This window comes from Phocoena sinus, chromosome 9 (assembly GCF_008692025.1).
Source record: "Phocoena sinus isolate mPhoSin1 chromosome 9, mPhoSin1.pri, whole genome shotgun sequence".
NCBI classification, from domain to species: Eukaryota; Metazoa; Chordata; class Mammalia; order Artiodactyla; family Phocoenidae; genus Phocoena; species Phocoena sinus.
In genome coordinates, this window is record NC_045771.1 from 11,362,529 (window position 1) to 11,379,404 (window position 16,876).

The 16,876-nt window shown below is 37.4% G+C and overlaps 1 protein-coding gene across 1 annotated transcript; it reads right to left on the bottom strand.

The window, feature by feature from the left end:
• Positions 1-8,656: 8,656 nt before the first annotated feature.
• LOC116759777 (olfactory receptor-like protein OLF3) lies at positions 8,657-9,607 on the bottom strand. Its single transcript, XM_032643879.1, is given in 4 exon segments — positions 8,657-9,105; positions 9,108-9,182; positions 9,185-9,574; positions 9,577-9,607. Coding segments are annotated over 4 exon segments (945 nt in total).
• Positions 9,608-16,876: the final 7,269 nt, after the last annotated feature.

The following is a 16,876-nucleotide window of genomic DNA, read 5'->3' on the forward strand; positions in this document are numbered from 1 at the left end:
AAGATAGCCATTATAAATACACTTCACATTTCAAGAAGACAGAGAAAACACTAAGCATGATGAGGAAAGAAACCAAAGATATAAAAATACCCAATTCAAACTATAAGGTGATGAAAAATATGATACCTAAAATGAAAAATACACTGGATAAAATCAATAGCAGATTAGACACTGCAGAGGAAGAGATCTGAGAACTTGCAGACATAGCAATAGAAACTATCCAAAATGAGGTAGAGAAAAAAAGAGTGAAAAAAATTGAACAGTGCTTCAATAAGCTGTGAGAAATATCAAACATGAAATCAGAGTCCCAGAAGTAAAAAGGAGTACTGGGGTATAGGGTAAGACATAACCAATATTTTAAAAATATTAAACTCAAATTTCCAAATATAATGAAGAGAAAGAACCTACACATTCAAGGAGCTCAGTAAACCTCAAGCATTTTTTAAAAACGAAGAAAAACATTACAAAGTGCTACATTATCGAAGTGCTGAAAAGCAATAATAAGAACAAAATTATGAAAGCAGTTGTATAAAAAAATGCATTACATACAGAGAAAAAAATGATATTAACAGAAAAACTGAAAGAAAAAAAATGCCAACCTAGAATTCTATGCCCAGAGAAAATGTCTTTTAAAAAAAAAGAGAAATAAAGATATTTTCAGTTATTGATAAAAGTATTCATAGTCAACAGACAAAATATTACAAGCAAAGTTAAGGACATACACCTAAGATAAAATAAAGATGAGAACAGAAATCAATGGAATAGAAAAGAGAAAAATAGAAAAAAAAAATCAGGATGATTCTTCGAAGGCATCAATAAAACTGATGAACTTCTATCTAGACTGATCAAGAAAGAAGAGACAAGACACAAATTATCAATATAAAAAATGAAAGGGGTGACATCACTACTGATCCTACAGACATCAAAAGGATAAGAACAAAACCTTATGAATATAGTCTATGTTAATACATTTGACTACTCACACGAAATGGAAAAATTTTTAATTTCTATTACAAGTTTTGTGCTGCCAAACTCATAAAAGAAGAAACAGATACCATGAATAGTCCTATATCTAAACAACAGACCAAATGGCTTTACTGGTGAATTAAACCAAACATTTTAGGAAGAAGTATTACAAAATCTACCAAACTCTTCTAGAAACCTTCAGCAGAAGTAACTTTGCTCCTTTAATTAATTCTTTAAATATTACCCTGATATCTAAACCAAACAAAAACACTGCAAATAAAAAAAAGAAAACTACAGACCAAAATCACTCATCATCATAGACACAAAAATACTTTTAAAATATTAGTAAATTGAATCCAGCTTATAATAAATATGTTATTTCCAAGTTGAGTTTATCCCAGGAATGCAAAGTTAGTAAAACTTTCAATTGGTCAATATTCTTCAAAAGTGTCAAGGCATGAAAGACAAGGAAAGACAAGCTGTTACAGAATGAAGGAGATTAAAGAGAAATAATAAGCAAATGTAATGTGGGATCCTGGATAGTGTTCTAAATTTTAAAAAGTAAATAATTAGTGAGAAAACTGATAAAATTAGACCAAGCACTATAATTTAGCTAAAAATGAAATAATATTAATTACACCAATGTTACATTCCTGGTTTTGTTATTTGTACTATGGTCATGTAAGAGGTTAACTTTACGGTAAACTTTCTGTATTGTATTTTCAAGCTTTCCTTAAGTCTAAAACTAGTTCAAAATAAAATCATTTTTAAAAAAAACTAAAAAATGTGATTTACCAAATCAAGAGTCTACAGATTACCTATATATGATAATATATATCTATTGAGACATATATATCATATATATGGTATCTATTGAGATATATATGATGTATATGCTATCTATTGAGATATATATATATGATATCTATATGAGATATATCTCAATAGACATGAGAAAAATTGTTTGACAAAATTCAATATCCATTAATTATAAAAACTGAGGAATCTAGAGATAGAAGAGAAAGTCCTCGGTCTGAAAAAGGACATTAACAAATTTCTAATAGTCAACATCATTCTTAATGGTGAATGACTGAATGATTCCCCTCTAAGATCCAGAAAAATGAAGCAGATTTACTCTCAACACCCCTATTCAACACTGTATTAGAGGTTCTAGTCATTGCAATAAAGAAAGCAAAAGAAATAAAAGGAGAATCTACCAATAACAAAAACAGGAAATCTAATAAGGGGTTTTAACAATGACAAAGGATGCACATCAGTATGAAATAATATATTTTATTTCTACATTCTAGCAATGAATAAAGTGGAAACTGAAATTATAATAGAGTATCATGTAAAGTACATTAAAAACCACAGAATACTAGAAAAAGAGCTAATGAAACATGTGTAAGATTTTTATCATGGAAACTACAAACAAACTGATCAGAGACATTAAAGAAGACCTAAATAAATGGAAAGAAATACCATGTTCACGAATTGTAGGATTCAATATTGCTGAGCTGACAGTTCTCCCCTACTATTTGACTTATAAATTTGATGCAATCCTAATCAAATTTCCATCAGGCTTTTTTGAAACATTTGACAAGCTGATTCTAAAATGTATGTGGAAAACAAGGAACCTAGAATACAGACTAAGTAATTTTGAAAATGTAGAACAAATTTGGAGTGACATTCTCTGATTTAAAGACTTACTATTAAGCTACAGTACTCAATACAATCTAACATTGCTTTATCAGTAGAGGCATGGATCAATGGAACAGACAAAAGAAGTTTCCCTTTCTAGCCAAGATACAGAAACAGGGCTTGAACTTACCCTCCCATCAGAAAGAACTATAGATCAGGACAAAATATATTAAACTACAATTTTCATGGCGTTGGACATCAGGCAATGAAGGACAATGATCCATGAGATATGGTGAAAAAATACCACATTAACACTAATCAAAAGAAAGCTAGAGTTTCTATGGTAATATCACTCAAAGTAGATTTCAGAGCAAAGAACACTACCAGGGATAAAGAAAAGCATTTCATAATAGTAAAAGATTCATCAAGAATACAGAACAATTGTAAATACTGAGGCACTTAATAACAGAGCCTCAAAACACATGAAGCAAAAACTGATAGAAATGCAAGGAGAAATAGGCAAATTCACAATTATACTTAGAGATTTCAATACTTCTCAATAATTGATGGAACAAGTAGAAAGAAGCGAATAATAAGGAAATGATAAGGAAACAGAAAACTTCAACAGCACTATCAACGGTGGACTAATTAACATTTATAGAATACTCCAATCAACTATTACAGAAAACACGTTTTTTTCAAGTATGTATGCAACATTTACAAAGATTGAACATATGACTGGTGATAAAATAAGTTTCCACTAAGCAAAACAATTCAAGTAAAAAATATGTTAATGCCTCATAACCCTAACAGAGGGCTTGACTGAGGAAGGGCCACACCATCCAGGGTAAGCCAACCTGGACCTATCTCTGAGTTTTTTCTGCTGGAGCTAGCAGACAAGTCAGGATTTTGTCTCTCACATCATGTTGTATATCTGGGGCCTCCAAGGGTCACTTTTTCCACCTCATAGAGGAAATCGATGAATGATAGAAAAAAACAAGCTCCACAGAGAGAAGCAAAGCCAAGAGGCAGGAAATAAGAAGAACTTTAAAAAGACAAACTTCAAAAAAATTTTTAGACTCTAGATTCAGTTATTCATGATACCATTCACGATACTGATTACTATATTCCACAGTTAAGGTATTTAATTTATTTAATTTTTAGCTTTGCTTATCCAGTTTGTTTTGGGTCTTATCACTTGAAACTCTAACGGTCCTAACTATAATGGTAACACTACGGCTCTGTGGGTTTTTCACATCTTCAACTGAACGCTGATCCACACACGGCAGACTTAAAGTGCCAAAACTCCCTGTGGTATCCCAAAAGGGATACACCTTTGGATTCAGACAAGCCAAGGCTGAACTGAATCTCGGCTGTATGTGTTGAGTACTAGCTGTCTGAGCTTGTGTGAGTTACATATACTTGAAATTCATATTTTATCCCCAATGTGGATAATAATATCTGTATTTTAAGGAAAGGCATTAATATAAGCTTATAGAATTTAGGAGACCTTTAAAGTTTAAAATTCGTAAGTGTAGCACAGAGCTAGCTAATATTACTCTGCTCTTTCAGATTTTTATAAATCTGACTTAAATCCTGTATTTATATAACTGATGGGAATTCTAATACCCCCTCTAAAAGTCTCTAGACTTCTTGGCTCCCAAAAAGTGAGTAAGCATCTGTGAAACAGAACTACTTTGTAACAGAACCCCACAAAGCACAGTCATAAATAAAAATATATAGAACAGGTGATCAAGTGTCCGGACTGCTCACAGTGGCTTGATGAGGAAGTATCACAGCACTGCCACCAGGTACTTTGCCAGAAGTTGAACAGGGTCTCCAGTGACTCAGGTCCCACAGCAGGGTGAATTCACTCAACTTTCAGTTGTCCATACCTTTATGGCTGTAAAGGCCAAAAGTAGGGGTAGAAACCAACTGGGCAGAAGGATTTGCTTAGATAGAGTAGGTCAAGGTAGTCAAGGCCCAGGGTTATAGACTAAGATAGTAAAAAACAGATGAAGCAGACATCAAGCCTATAACAAATTAACTCTAGGACTATACGTCTTCTGACCTCTGAGCTTATGATTCACTTGTGAATATTGGTGCCCAAACAAGGAATAGTTCTCTACAGATGGAGCAGTTTGTCTCAGTCCTTTATTCATCATCATCCCTAAAAGAAAACTTTTTAGACATCTTTTTCTTAATCACCCAACCCATGAAAATTTAATACCTTAGATATTGTGTGTATCTGTTTATATGGTCCCTTTGAAGGACCATAAGCCATTGCAATATCGGATATATATATATATATATATATATATATATATATATATATATATATATATATCGGCAGGCGGACTCTCAACCACTGCGCCACCAGGGAAGCCCAATATCGAAGATATTTTTGCCCCCCGCCCATGAAGACCAATTTTCACCGCTTGGGGGATGATACCTCCTACAATGAGAATGCATGAGACAGAATTTGTTCTTTGTTGCCAAAAATTAGGGGTCTGTTTTCTAGACACTATTCTGGCGTCTACTCTTCTGTCAGACCCCTTAGATTGTTTGGGATGGACTAGTGAGTTGGTCTAAAATGTTTGACAGAAGGTCAGGGAGGACAGGAGGTGGCGAAAATGGGTAGAACACTTTATGAGAAAAAAAACAAAGATAATAGCAAACAGTTATCAAGTGCTTTTTGTGTGTCAGCCATTTTACTGCTTTACATATAATATTTCACTCAAGACTCTCAAATTTCTCATGAGGAGCTTATTATTCTTTGTAAGTTATGAAATAGAGAGCTGATTCTTAGAGAGGTTTTATAACTGTCCAGGATCGCACTTCTTGTTTTGTTATCTGCTATACTTCAATGAGGAAGATGTAGAAGCCTCAGAGCAGTCAGGAAATAGGACGCATACAGTGGTGAGATATTTTCCATGAGATGGGAAACAACCTCATGCTACTGAGGATCAGATTTCACTGAGAGTAGCCTAGCCCAAATTTGGAACTAGAAGGACAACCAAACCACATCAGTCTGACTTGGTTGTGTATATTTTACAGGACCTGTATTTTATACAATAGGCTTAGATCTCAAAATCCTGAATTTTAGTGAGATGAATAGGGGAGAACCTGATGGTCCCAGATGTCATGATAAGGGACAGTACAGAGTGAAGCTTCAGCTTGTATGTAAGGGAATGTGTCCCCAAAAGACCTGTCACTGTAGTTAAATGCTGCTAGGGCTAAGAAGTAATACAAATCATCCAATTAATATTCAACCGATATCTAAGAGTTATGCTCAGTGTGTGATTCACGTCCTCCATTCACCCATTAGTATGGAGTCCTTATATCTTGGGTAAATGGACCTAAATGACTATGAGAAATGAGATGCTTTCTGAAATGCAAACTGAAGTGAGAACCACTTCATTTTCTCTTAGAAGCCTTCACCATTATAACAGTCTACATGCAGAAAAGAATCCCTTCTTCCTTTGAATATCAGGACTCTTTATGAACCCTTTCTTCCTTTGAGTATCAGGACTCTTTATGCGCATACCTCGTATTATAATTTTGCACTTTTGTTCTATTTCCCCTATAATGGTGTAGCAAACTATTGCCCAAAAGCCAAATTTGGCCTGCCATTTGTTTTTGCATGGCCCACAAGAAAAGAATATTTTTAAATCGTTGAAAAAATAAAAAGGATATTTTATGATGTAAAAATTACATAAAATTCAAATTTAAAATTTCAGTGTCCATATATTTAGATTTATTGCTACCAGCCACATTCATTCTTTTTTTATGTATTATCTATGGCTATTTTAGTGCTATCATGGCAGAGTTGAATAGCTGTGATGTAGAATGTATGGCCCACAGAGTCTAAAATATTTTCTATTTGTCCTAATACAGAAACAGTTTCCCAACCCCTGCCCTAGAAAACTGTAAATTTCTTGAGGTAGCAGCTATACCTGAACACAACTTTGATACCCCACAATGCCAAAAGCACTGTCTACAACAAAGTCAATGCCTACAAAATGATCGACTGTAACTTTGCTTTAGAGAAGTCTGAGAATAAAGATAACGTTGGTCAAATTAGAGGAAAAATATGACCTTTGTGACCTTGTAATTGAAGACACTGAGATGAAATTCAGAGATACTTTAGGCTCAGTGATGTCCACAGGTAAAAGGGGCACATTTGTCTATACCCATGTGGACTATTAACCTTCACCGTTCTCGGACTTCCCTGGTGGTGGAGTGGTTAAGAATCCGCCTGCTAATGCAGGGGACACGGGTTTGAGCCCTGGTCAGGGAAGATCTCATATGCTGTGGAGCAACTAAGCCCGTGCACCACGACTACTGAGCCTGCGGTCTAGAGCCCACAAGCCACAACTAATGAGCCCATGTGCCACAACTCCTGAAGCCCCCATGCCCTAGACCCCTTGCGCCACAACTACTGAGCCCATGTGCTGCAACTACTGAAGCTCGTGTGCCTAGAGCCCGCGCTCCGCAAGAAGAGAAGCCACTGCAATGAGAAGGCCGCGCACCGCAACAAAGAGTAGTCCCCGCTCACCACAACTAGAGAAAGCCCAAGTGCAGCAAAGAAGACCCAACACAGCCAAAAAAAAAAAAAAAAAAAAACCTGCACCATTCTCAAGTCTCACTCCTGTATCTCTTCCTCCTTCCCCTGTACTCTCAGCCACGGGTACTCCATCTTATTTCACAGAGAAAATAGGTGCTGGTGGAAACCCTTCAACTTCTGATCACCAATGCCCAAACGCAAATCAACCAAAAGCCAATCAACTGACTTAACAATGAGACCAAAAAAAAAAGAAGAGTGCCTCTTTTATACTCCTTGAAGAGAGTGAGAGGACCCACTATTACCATATTTTTTGTCTCCTTCCCTTACCTATCCCTTGTGTAATCCTTTCTTTCCCCTCTTTTACCTTATTTAGGTTTATCCTCAGAGACAAGGTACACTCACAATGCCAGCTCACAAGATTTACAGAGATTAAGTAGGGTTTTGGTGTCTGTGTGTGTGTGTGTGATGGGGAGGGGAATACAAGAAGGCCTTTAACGTGGAGACTTGAGAATAACATCTGCAGAGCAGACTGACCTATCCTGATAACACAAAACCAAAGCTGTATTATCGTTCACTGGCTTCTCCAAGAAAACTGCTTTTCTTAGATTAACTATGTCTTAACATTGTATTCATTTATTTCCTTGTTTATTTGCTTATTTTTTCCCAAGATCTCAGAGAAAAGAAAGTTTGCTAAATTTTCAGAAATTACAGTTTTACCTTTTGAATGGTACCCAATATACATGCAATAGTTTTCTTATTAAATTATTCATATGCTAATTAGCAGTAACTGAATCTCATATTTTTCTTAAATAATGTCATTGTGTACAAACAACCCTCGATTATATCCTTATCATGGTAAAATATGACTTTGGTCGATGTTTCTCCTCTCATTTATTTCCATTACTCAGACAGAGTCTGTACACCCACATGCGGTAGGTCATGCACAAAAACATTTTAATCAGCGTCGATAGCAGCGCCCTCCTTACGATAGTGTCTCACACAATTAATGAACGTGACTATACATGCCACACAATATTTTAAGTGAGTGTTCAAGTATGAAAATGCATTTTGTTCCCAACGGAAATACAATAACCTCTTTAAAATGTGGTTGAATAAAGTCAGTGTTCCAAGGTACGATCCAAGAATGGGTCAATGATTACAACAATTTTTCATGCTATCAAAAACAATAAATGATATTTTCCTCAAATACTCTGAGGCCATGTGAATGGATACTGAGTGGTTAACAGTGGGAAGTTCTATTACAGCAGGGCTTAATTTCTCTGAACATGCTGCTGTGACATGAAAACACCCTTACATCCCACACCCCAACCCAATCACTCAGCCTCCTACCCGGTACCACAAGCACACATTTTGTCATCTCCTTCCTGGTTGCCAGGGCAATGCAGTAACAATGCTTCATATCTGAGTTGGGTGGGAAGCATACAAGCAAAGCTCTTTTCTCTAAGTGATGCTCATGATTCATCAAGTTGCCAGTTTTGACGTTAATCCAGATAATTGCCCTAGTAGTTTCTGAAAGGCCCCCTTCACCTCCTTATTCCTCAGACTGTAAATCATGGGGTTCAGCATGGGTGTCAAAATGGCATAGAAGAGAGAGAGCAACTTCTCCTGAAAGACAGAAGGGCTGGAGCGTAGTTGGATGTAAGTGAAAATGGCCATGCCATAGCAAAGGACAACTACTGCGAGGTGAGAGGCACAGGTGTGGAAGGCTTCCTTTCTCCCCTCTGTGGACTGGATCTTTAGGGTGGTGGAGATGATCTGGATGTAGGACAGGAGAACCAAGCAGAAAGGTGTCATCAGCAGAACAATACTAGAAACCATGATTGCGATCTCATTGGAGGAGGTGTCCACACAGGCCAGCCTGACCACAGCTAGGAGTTCGCAGGATATGTGATCAATATACTTGTTGTGCCCATGGGCAACTGAAAGGTGATAGTGGTCCGCATGAGAGAGTTGACAGAGGCACTGATCCAGGATGTGATGGCCAACTAGTACAGAGCCCTCCATGCATGACGACCAAGTATCTCAGGGGGTCACACACAGCCACATAGCGGGCATAGGCCATCACTGCCAGCAGAACTAACTCAATCCCACCCAGGCCCAGGGAGGAAAATAACTGGGCTGCACAGCTCACATATGGGATTCCTTTATGTTCTGCGAGAAAATGCACCAGCATCTGAGGGACAATGCTTGTGGCATAGGAGACATCAACAAGGGAGAGGCTGGTGAGAAAGAAATACATGGGAGTGTGGAGTCGGCTGTCCAGTCTGATCAGAATAATAATGAGGAAGTTCCCCCGCACTGTCACCAGGTACATAACCAAGAACAGGACAGAGAGAGCAACTCGAGTGTCCCAGTCACTGGACAGGCCAAGGAGAATGATTCTCTCACCAAAGTATGGTTATCTGCTCCCATTTAAAAATGTGAGGATTATTAATCTGCAGAGAGAGACAGAAATAACAGAATCTACTGAATCACAGAACCATAAAAATAACTTTTATCAGTACAAACTATATACAATTGGCCACCCTTAGTCAGATGTTTCACATCACTCATGGGCCAAGATGACAGGCTTCATCCTGATATACACTGTATCCATTCTGCATCAGAGAACGGGACAGCACCTTCATAAGGAGTTGACGTTGTCCCTGGGAGGCCCAGTTAAAGCCTGAAGATAATGCATTACAATTTTAGGAGCTGCACATCTTTACCAACTTGCCTAAGTTTCTAGGGCAAGGGAAGGATGGTAGATAACAATGACAGGTAAATTGATAAACAGTGAAGAAAAGCTTGGTAGGAAAGTTACAAAAACTACCTTAAATATGTCAACTAGACCCATTATGATGTATAAAAGAAATATTGAAAAGAGGCAGGGGCTTGTGAAAAGATCTGGAATCAGAGAATCTAGGTTTGAAAACTGATTTTATTTACCAGCTATGTGATGTGGGTTTAGTGACAAACTTTTACATATGAAACAGGTAATATTATACAACTCATAAGTACATTTAAGCTCACATGTAGGTAATTTATGGAGAAAGTACTCTGTGAACTATTACTTGTAGCAGTACTGTAGTAGTATGGGTATTAGTAGTCATATGATCTCTGCCTTGGCGTAAATAAAGTAGCAAACATGTTTTTCTCATGTAACTCCCCCCTCAACAATTCAGTCATAAATAATATTGGAGGCAACTTTTAATAGAACTGAGGGCTTAGGAATAGCTGGGTCACTTTGAGGACCTGGGGACCATCTGTCTTTCTGATAGCCTTGGGTCTCTTGAGCCTCAGTGAGATACAGTGGGGTAGCTGATTGTGATTGTACCTTGTTCTTTTCATTTTTCTCCTTTCAACTTGCTGCTGTTAAAAATCTACCCTTTTATATGGGCTCAAAATGAAGGAAATGAGAGTGTGAATGCTTGACTTTTTATTTACAAAAGAGAAAGGGAAGCAAATGTTTAAATACCTTTCTTTTTTTTTTTTTTGCTGTACGCGGGCTTTCAAAAAAAAATGAATAGTCTTAGGTTAAAATTAATCAAGTACCATACCAACAGAAGATATTTCAGCTATTTTAATAAAATACTTTGCTGTAAAACATAGTATAATAATTCTACAGATAATAAATTTTAGAAATAAGACAGGACAAGATTGTGGATTGTGTGGGAATTCTTCTGCTCAGGATGAACTTAATTCTGTATACATTTAGACATCATAGATCTGTTTGTGCATGAAAGTGATGTGAAGAAATTTGTTTTGCATGATTAACGTGGAGGCAGTGTGTAGGATGTGTGGAGTGGGTAGAGCTTACGTCAGGGAAATTTACAAGGAAGCCATTACGCTTCATAAAGTGGGATTGATGAGGGCAAACGTAAGTGTGAATGAACACTAAATGAAAGATGGAAGATATGTAATTAAAGCAAAGATTTATTTATTTGAGGCTTAAATAAATGAGTATTTATTCTATGGAGTGGTGAGGAAGAAGAAAAAAATCAATCATGATGTGTTAGAAGAGTGGGAGAACTTTTAGTTCCATTGTCAGACATGAAGAAGTCAGGAAGGAATACAGCATGTGGGGAGATGAATGGAGATGTTCGTGAGATATTTATGAAATATTTTTAAAATTGTTAGGAAAAGCATCTGGAGCTTTGGAGGGAAGTCTAGGAGGTAAATGTAGAATTGAGGGTGAGCTACATATAGCTGACAATATTACTGTAGTTTGAAATCAAAAACGCTTCAAGAAAAGAAAACTACAGAAAGAAGAGTATTAACTGTGAGCAAGAAACTTACAAAGTTCTCATGGTAATGGGGTAGGAGAATTTAGGAAAATTACCCAAGAATGCAGATGAGGAATAACAGATTGGAGGAAAATCCGATCAAAAGTGAATGATAGAGTTGAGAGTTGGAAGGAGGAATTCGTTAACACTGTTAAAAGTTAGCAATGAAAATGAAATGGAAGTTTCTGAGTTTGATGCCTAGAAGGCCATGAGTGACCTTTAAGAGTACAGTTTCTAGGGATTAGTGAAGGTGAAAACTGCTTAAATGAAGAATGTTTTGAGGAAATAAACCCAGCAAGTGGATACCAATCATTTGAGAACTCTGGATGTGAAAGAAAGAAATAATTAGAGTGAAAAATAGCAAAGATTCCTCTCTCCATGGTGAGAGGCATGTATATTTTTTATAATGAGGGAAAAGGAGTCCATCAGAAGCAGGAGAAACCCCAGCATGACAAACAGACTAAATGAAGAAATAAGATCCTGAAAGAGAGAGAGAGCATGGAATCAAAGGTTAGATCAATTATCATCACCAAATAACGGGTACCTGCCCTAATTCAGTCATTAGTATAGGAATGTTGGGTCTTCAACTGCTTAATTTCACCGATGATCCTTTCAGTAGGCCAATATTATCCACATTATATACATGAAGAGTAGTGAGACTCAGAGAGGCCAAGTGGCTTGCTTCAGGAAGTGGAAGAGAATGAATTCAAAGCAGAAACTATTAGACTCCAAAGCTCATACCTGCACTCAGCGGCACTGTCACCTGTGTGTAATGAGGCACAAGCTGTAGTGGAGAGACGTGCAGGGTGAGTAAAAGGAGCACAGGGAAGTCACTGGCTGGCATGTTCTCCAGGCGGCTTGCACATGCACCAGGGGAAAAAAATGATGTGATGATGATCTGTTTTGTGTCATTTCCTCTATGCATGGGTTAAGTCTTTGAACACAGGTAAACGTAATATTTGCCTTGAAACACCAACATCTAGCCAAGATGAGACTTTATAGATATTTGCCAAATTAACAGAAAAAGAAACATCTACTTTCTGCTGCAGATCTGCTATATATTCAACAACGGTAACATATTTTTTAAGTTAAATATTTTCTTGCAGTCTTACAATTATATTTGAAGGCCTTCTTTGAGGCAAGTAGATGTTATTTCAGCCTGACCATGTTGAAGAAAAGCAAAGTGAGGGGTGGTGGTAGAAGTATCTTGATAGAGCAGTGGAGGACATCAGGTTTGTGGACATTACAAAAGAGGTTTATGAAAATTTATGTATCTGAATCATGAAATATATGGCCATTTCTAGACCTACTTGCTTTGTTTTGTCCTTTAAGAGGTTTTCAACTTAAAAACAGAACAATTATTTTGCCAGCAAAATGGGTTTATTTGGGAGAGGGTTTATTGCAAGAGAAATCGCAATTCAGGACATGCAAGCTGTAGCAGAAGCCATAAGCAAGTCCCACAAAGGAGAGGAACCTTATAGAGTAAAAGAAGGATGTTGGGAAGGGTTGTTTTGAACCAAAGTCCTTTGGAGGAAATTGAGAGTTCAGGGTTGTGATGGTTTCTCACTGGCTAAGTTGCTAGGGTAATCGGTTACTTACAAGAGATGCAATGTGTGTATCTTCTCCTATTGAGGTTTGTAATTGATGATTCTTTCCTGTTGATGATTCTTCCCTGGGGCCTGTAACTGACAATTCTTCCTGTAATTTACACTGATGGTCTGCTTGAGACTCCCTATCAAGCCTCCCTTAGTCAGGGTTTTCCTTTATTAATTTTCACACAGGTTAAGAGAGTTGAAGCATAGACAATATTCACTTTTCTGCTCAGAGACCCTACCCCAACCCCTAAGGGTTTGTGGATGACACAAGCAGCTCTGTTTCTGCCCTCAAGCAAGCCCTCTTACTGCCTTATCTCCTATTTTCCTTTATTTTGTACTTTATTTTGTACACTGCAAGAAAAGCTAGTGAATTAGGCAGGCATGAGAAATAATAAGAATGAATCAGTCCTATAAAAATTTTTTTAATGTAAATGGATTCTTATTAATATTCAAAATTGACATTATAACATACAATTCTATTGAAAAAGCACTTTCTGGGTTAAAGAAAGCAAAAAGTCAACTCCATTCCTCTGTACATCTACATGAATTCATACCTCCTTCTCTGCCTTCGACAGAGTAGCCCCCATTTGCCGCAACTAGAGAAAGCCCACACGCAGCAACAAAGACACAATGAAGCCAAAAATAAATTAATTAAACAAAAGACTGAGACCCTTACAAATGACGGAGGGATGAGGAATGTCACAGAAATTATAGGAAAAATCACGCATGAGGTTTGGAGAGCAAAGACCAACTCCTCACGGTTAAAATATAACCTTTGTTGAACCTACTTAAACGTTCCTCCACCTGCCTTCTCCCATTATTCTAGTTGTTAATACAACAAATAGAACCAAAATGCCTTCTAAAATGAAAACAGAAAATTAGTTTTCAGATTCCTAATACAACATATTTTATATAATTTAATACAACTAATTAGTTCAATTTAGTCAGTTATGATTTTTTTTTTGTTTAAATACAGAAAATGTGTCCATTTAAGCTTAAACCTATTTGACCTCTGTGTTGGGATTCTAAACAGTCTTGGATGGGACAAGTGAAAGCCCTGAATAAAGAAGGAGAACACATAACTGTGGGTCCCACATATTTATATACCTGCAGATATGTTTATTTCATGCTGATCAAAAGAAGCTAGTCACATCTTTATAAAGCTGAACTGTCCATAGCAATGGCACTTTCAGTTAAAGAAAGAGTTCTCTGACTCGTGACTCAAGAGTTGGCTGATGTAGACACTGAGTGTATCCATCTTGAGAAGTAGTATTTGCATCATCCTCAGGGCCCAGGGCCCTTTGGGTGGCTGATATCTCAAATATGAGTTTGACATGCTGAAAGAAGATGGGATTTATTTTTAATTTTTATTTTTGTTTGTTTGTTTTTGCGGTACGCAGGCCTCTCACTGCTGTGGCCTCTCCCGTTGCGGAGCACAGGCTCCGGACGCTCAGGCTCAGCGGCCATGGCTCACGGGCCCAGCCGCTCGGCGGCATGTGGGATCTTCCTGGACCGGGGCACGAACCCTTGTCCCCTGCATCGGCAGGCGGACTCTCAACCACTATACCACCAGGGAAGCCCCAGAAGAATGAATTTTTCTTTTCTCTTTGGGGTCTTGTTAACCTTTTTAGCCTGATATGATTACTTGAATTTTTACTTAAGCCCAATTTTTTAAACTCAGTTTCTCAAACATGTGCAACCTAACATTCACTTTTGGTGACATATTTTATTATGGTTTCATCCTGTGAATTCTCACCTTCTTTGTATTTCTTGTTCCCTGTTACTAAGACTAGGGTTTTCTTTTGCAGTAAAATTCCCTCTGTCTGGCAAGTCTCCACAGTGCAGTCCCTACAGCCAATTCTAGAGGAACCAAGCCTGGGATGGGAGGAGACATAGATCCTAACTCCAATTCACTCCCTAAGTGCTGAAGGTCTTTGCATAAACCATTAATCGCCTTACATCTTAATTTATCTGTTATTAAAAGGAAAAGCATAGTATCATGCGTAGCAAACCCTTCAGAAATAATTGAGACAGAAGGCTTTAAAGCAATTAATAATTTATCTTTTCTTGTCTGGAAATGTAATATGTTAATATTCCCACCATCTGCTAGTTAATACCTAACTAAAGATTTTATAATTCTGGGCTTTTTCCTTTAGTGTCTTTGTCTCTTTACAACAGTACTAAACCTGGGAGAGGTCTGTTGAAAAATATTATACCCAAGCCTCACGCTTTCTGCAATGCAGAATTATTTTATTGTATAATTTGCTATGATACTTAGAATAAGATTTCACCAGTCATGTTTCATATCCCTAATCCAAAGTCCCTAATAAGTCACATAATTTCACACTCGCACATGCTGTTGATGCCTCTCAAATATTAATCGGTGTCTAACAAAATAAACATCTCTGTTACCATCTATGTCTAAGTGGATCTAAAGAGCTTTCCCTTCCAACAAAGAGGTGGACCATGTAGAATAGAAACCCCCAAATTCCTTGGGCTCCAGGCTCATAAGTCATCTGGGACTAACTGTGATTGCGAAGAACACTACTGGGAGGAAGCTGACAAGAGCTCCAAAAACAGCTCCAACACAGACCTAACAGCTTTGGCAGCAGTTGCGCTGGCCAACGTTGGGCCAACAGATTCCCCTCAGGAGCCCCATGCATTAGAATGTTAACTGCTGCCCCCATTCCCAATTCACAAGAGCAGGGCCTCCATGCTGCCCTTCTCCCTGTGGAAGGCTGTTCTCCATCCTTCTCCCACCAACATCTTCATTATAGCCTTAATTCACTCTAAAAAGAGAAGCAGCTTACTGAGGCTTTAGTATGTTCTCCTATAACCCAAGTCAAACTTTAGTCTTCAATGCCCCAATCTAGGGAGAAGTGATGCGGCTGCATCTAATTCTAGTGTAAATACCATTTCTCCCCTTTTGGATCCAGATGCCCTTATTTCTTCTCCTAGAGACAGGAGAGAGGTACACCTCAGTCCCCTGATGTACGTGCAGTCTCATGGGCTTCTGTGAGCACTGGGAGTATAATGGACATCCTAGTACATTTCTCATAGTACTACGAGCTCAGAAAATAGACATCAGCATTAAATAGACAGATTTTAAAATCCAGCTCTACAGAAAGTTGATAAAGGGAGCTTCAGCAACTACTGAAAAAAATGGAAAAGCAATAAGGTCACCCAAAATCCTTAACACAGAAGGGTGAAACTTCTACACCTCTTTAAACATTTTTTCAGGCTTACTGGTGTATAATTAACAAATAAAATTGTAAAATATTTTTTGTGCACAAAGTAATTATTTGATATATGTATACATTGTGAAGTGATTCAAACTATTTTTTAAATTAAATTTTGTATTTTAAAATCATTGTGGATTTACATGCTGTTGTATTAAATAATACGGAAGTATCACTTGTACCCTTTTCTAGTTTCCCCCAATGGTAATATCTTGCAATTTATAAATTTATAGCTTTACATGTAAGTCCATGGCCCATTTAGGTTAATTTTTTAAATAAGCTGTAAGACCTATGGAGCTGCTTTTTTTTCTTTGGCCTATGGATGGATGGCCAATTGCTCCAGTACCATTTGTTGTAAAGTCTATCTTTCTCCATTAAATTGCTTTGGACCGTTGTCAAAAATTAGTACGGTACATACATGTATTTATTTCTGGGTCCCCTATTGTGTTCCACTGATCTATGCATCTATCCCACATAGATGGGATACCACATAGTCTTTATTACTGTCGATATATAATAAACCTTAAAACTGGATAGATTGATTCCCCCCTCATTTTACATTCCTTTTTCAAAATTGCTTCA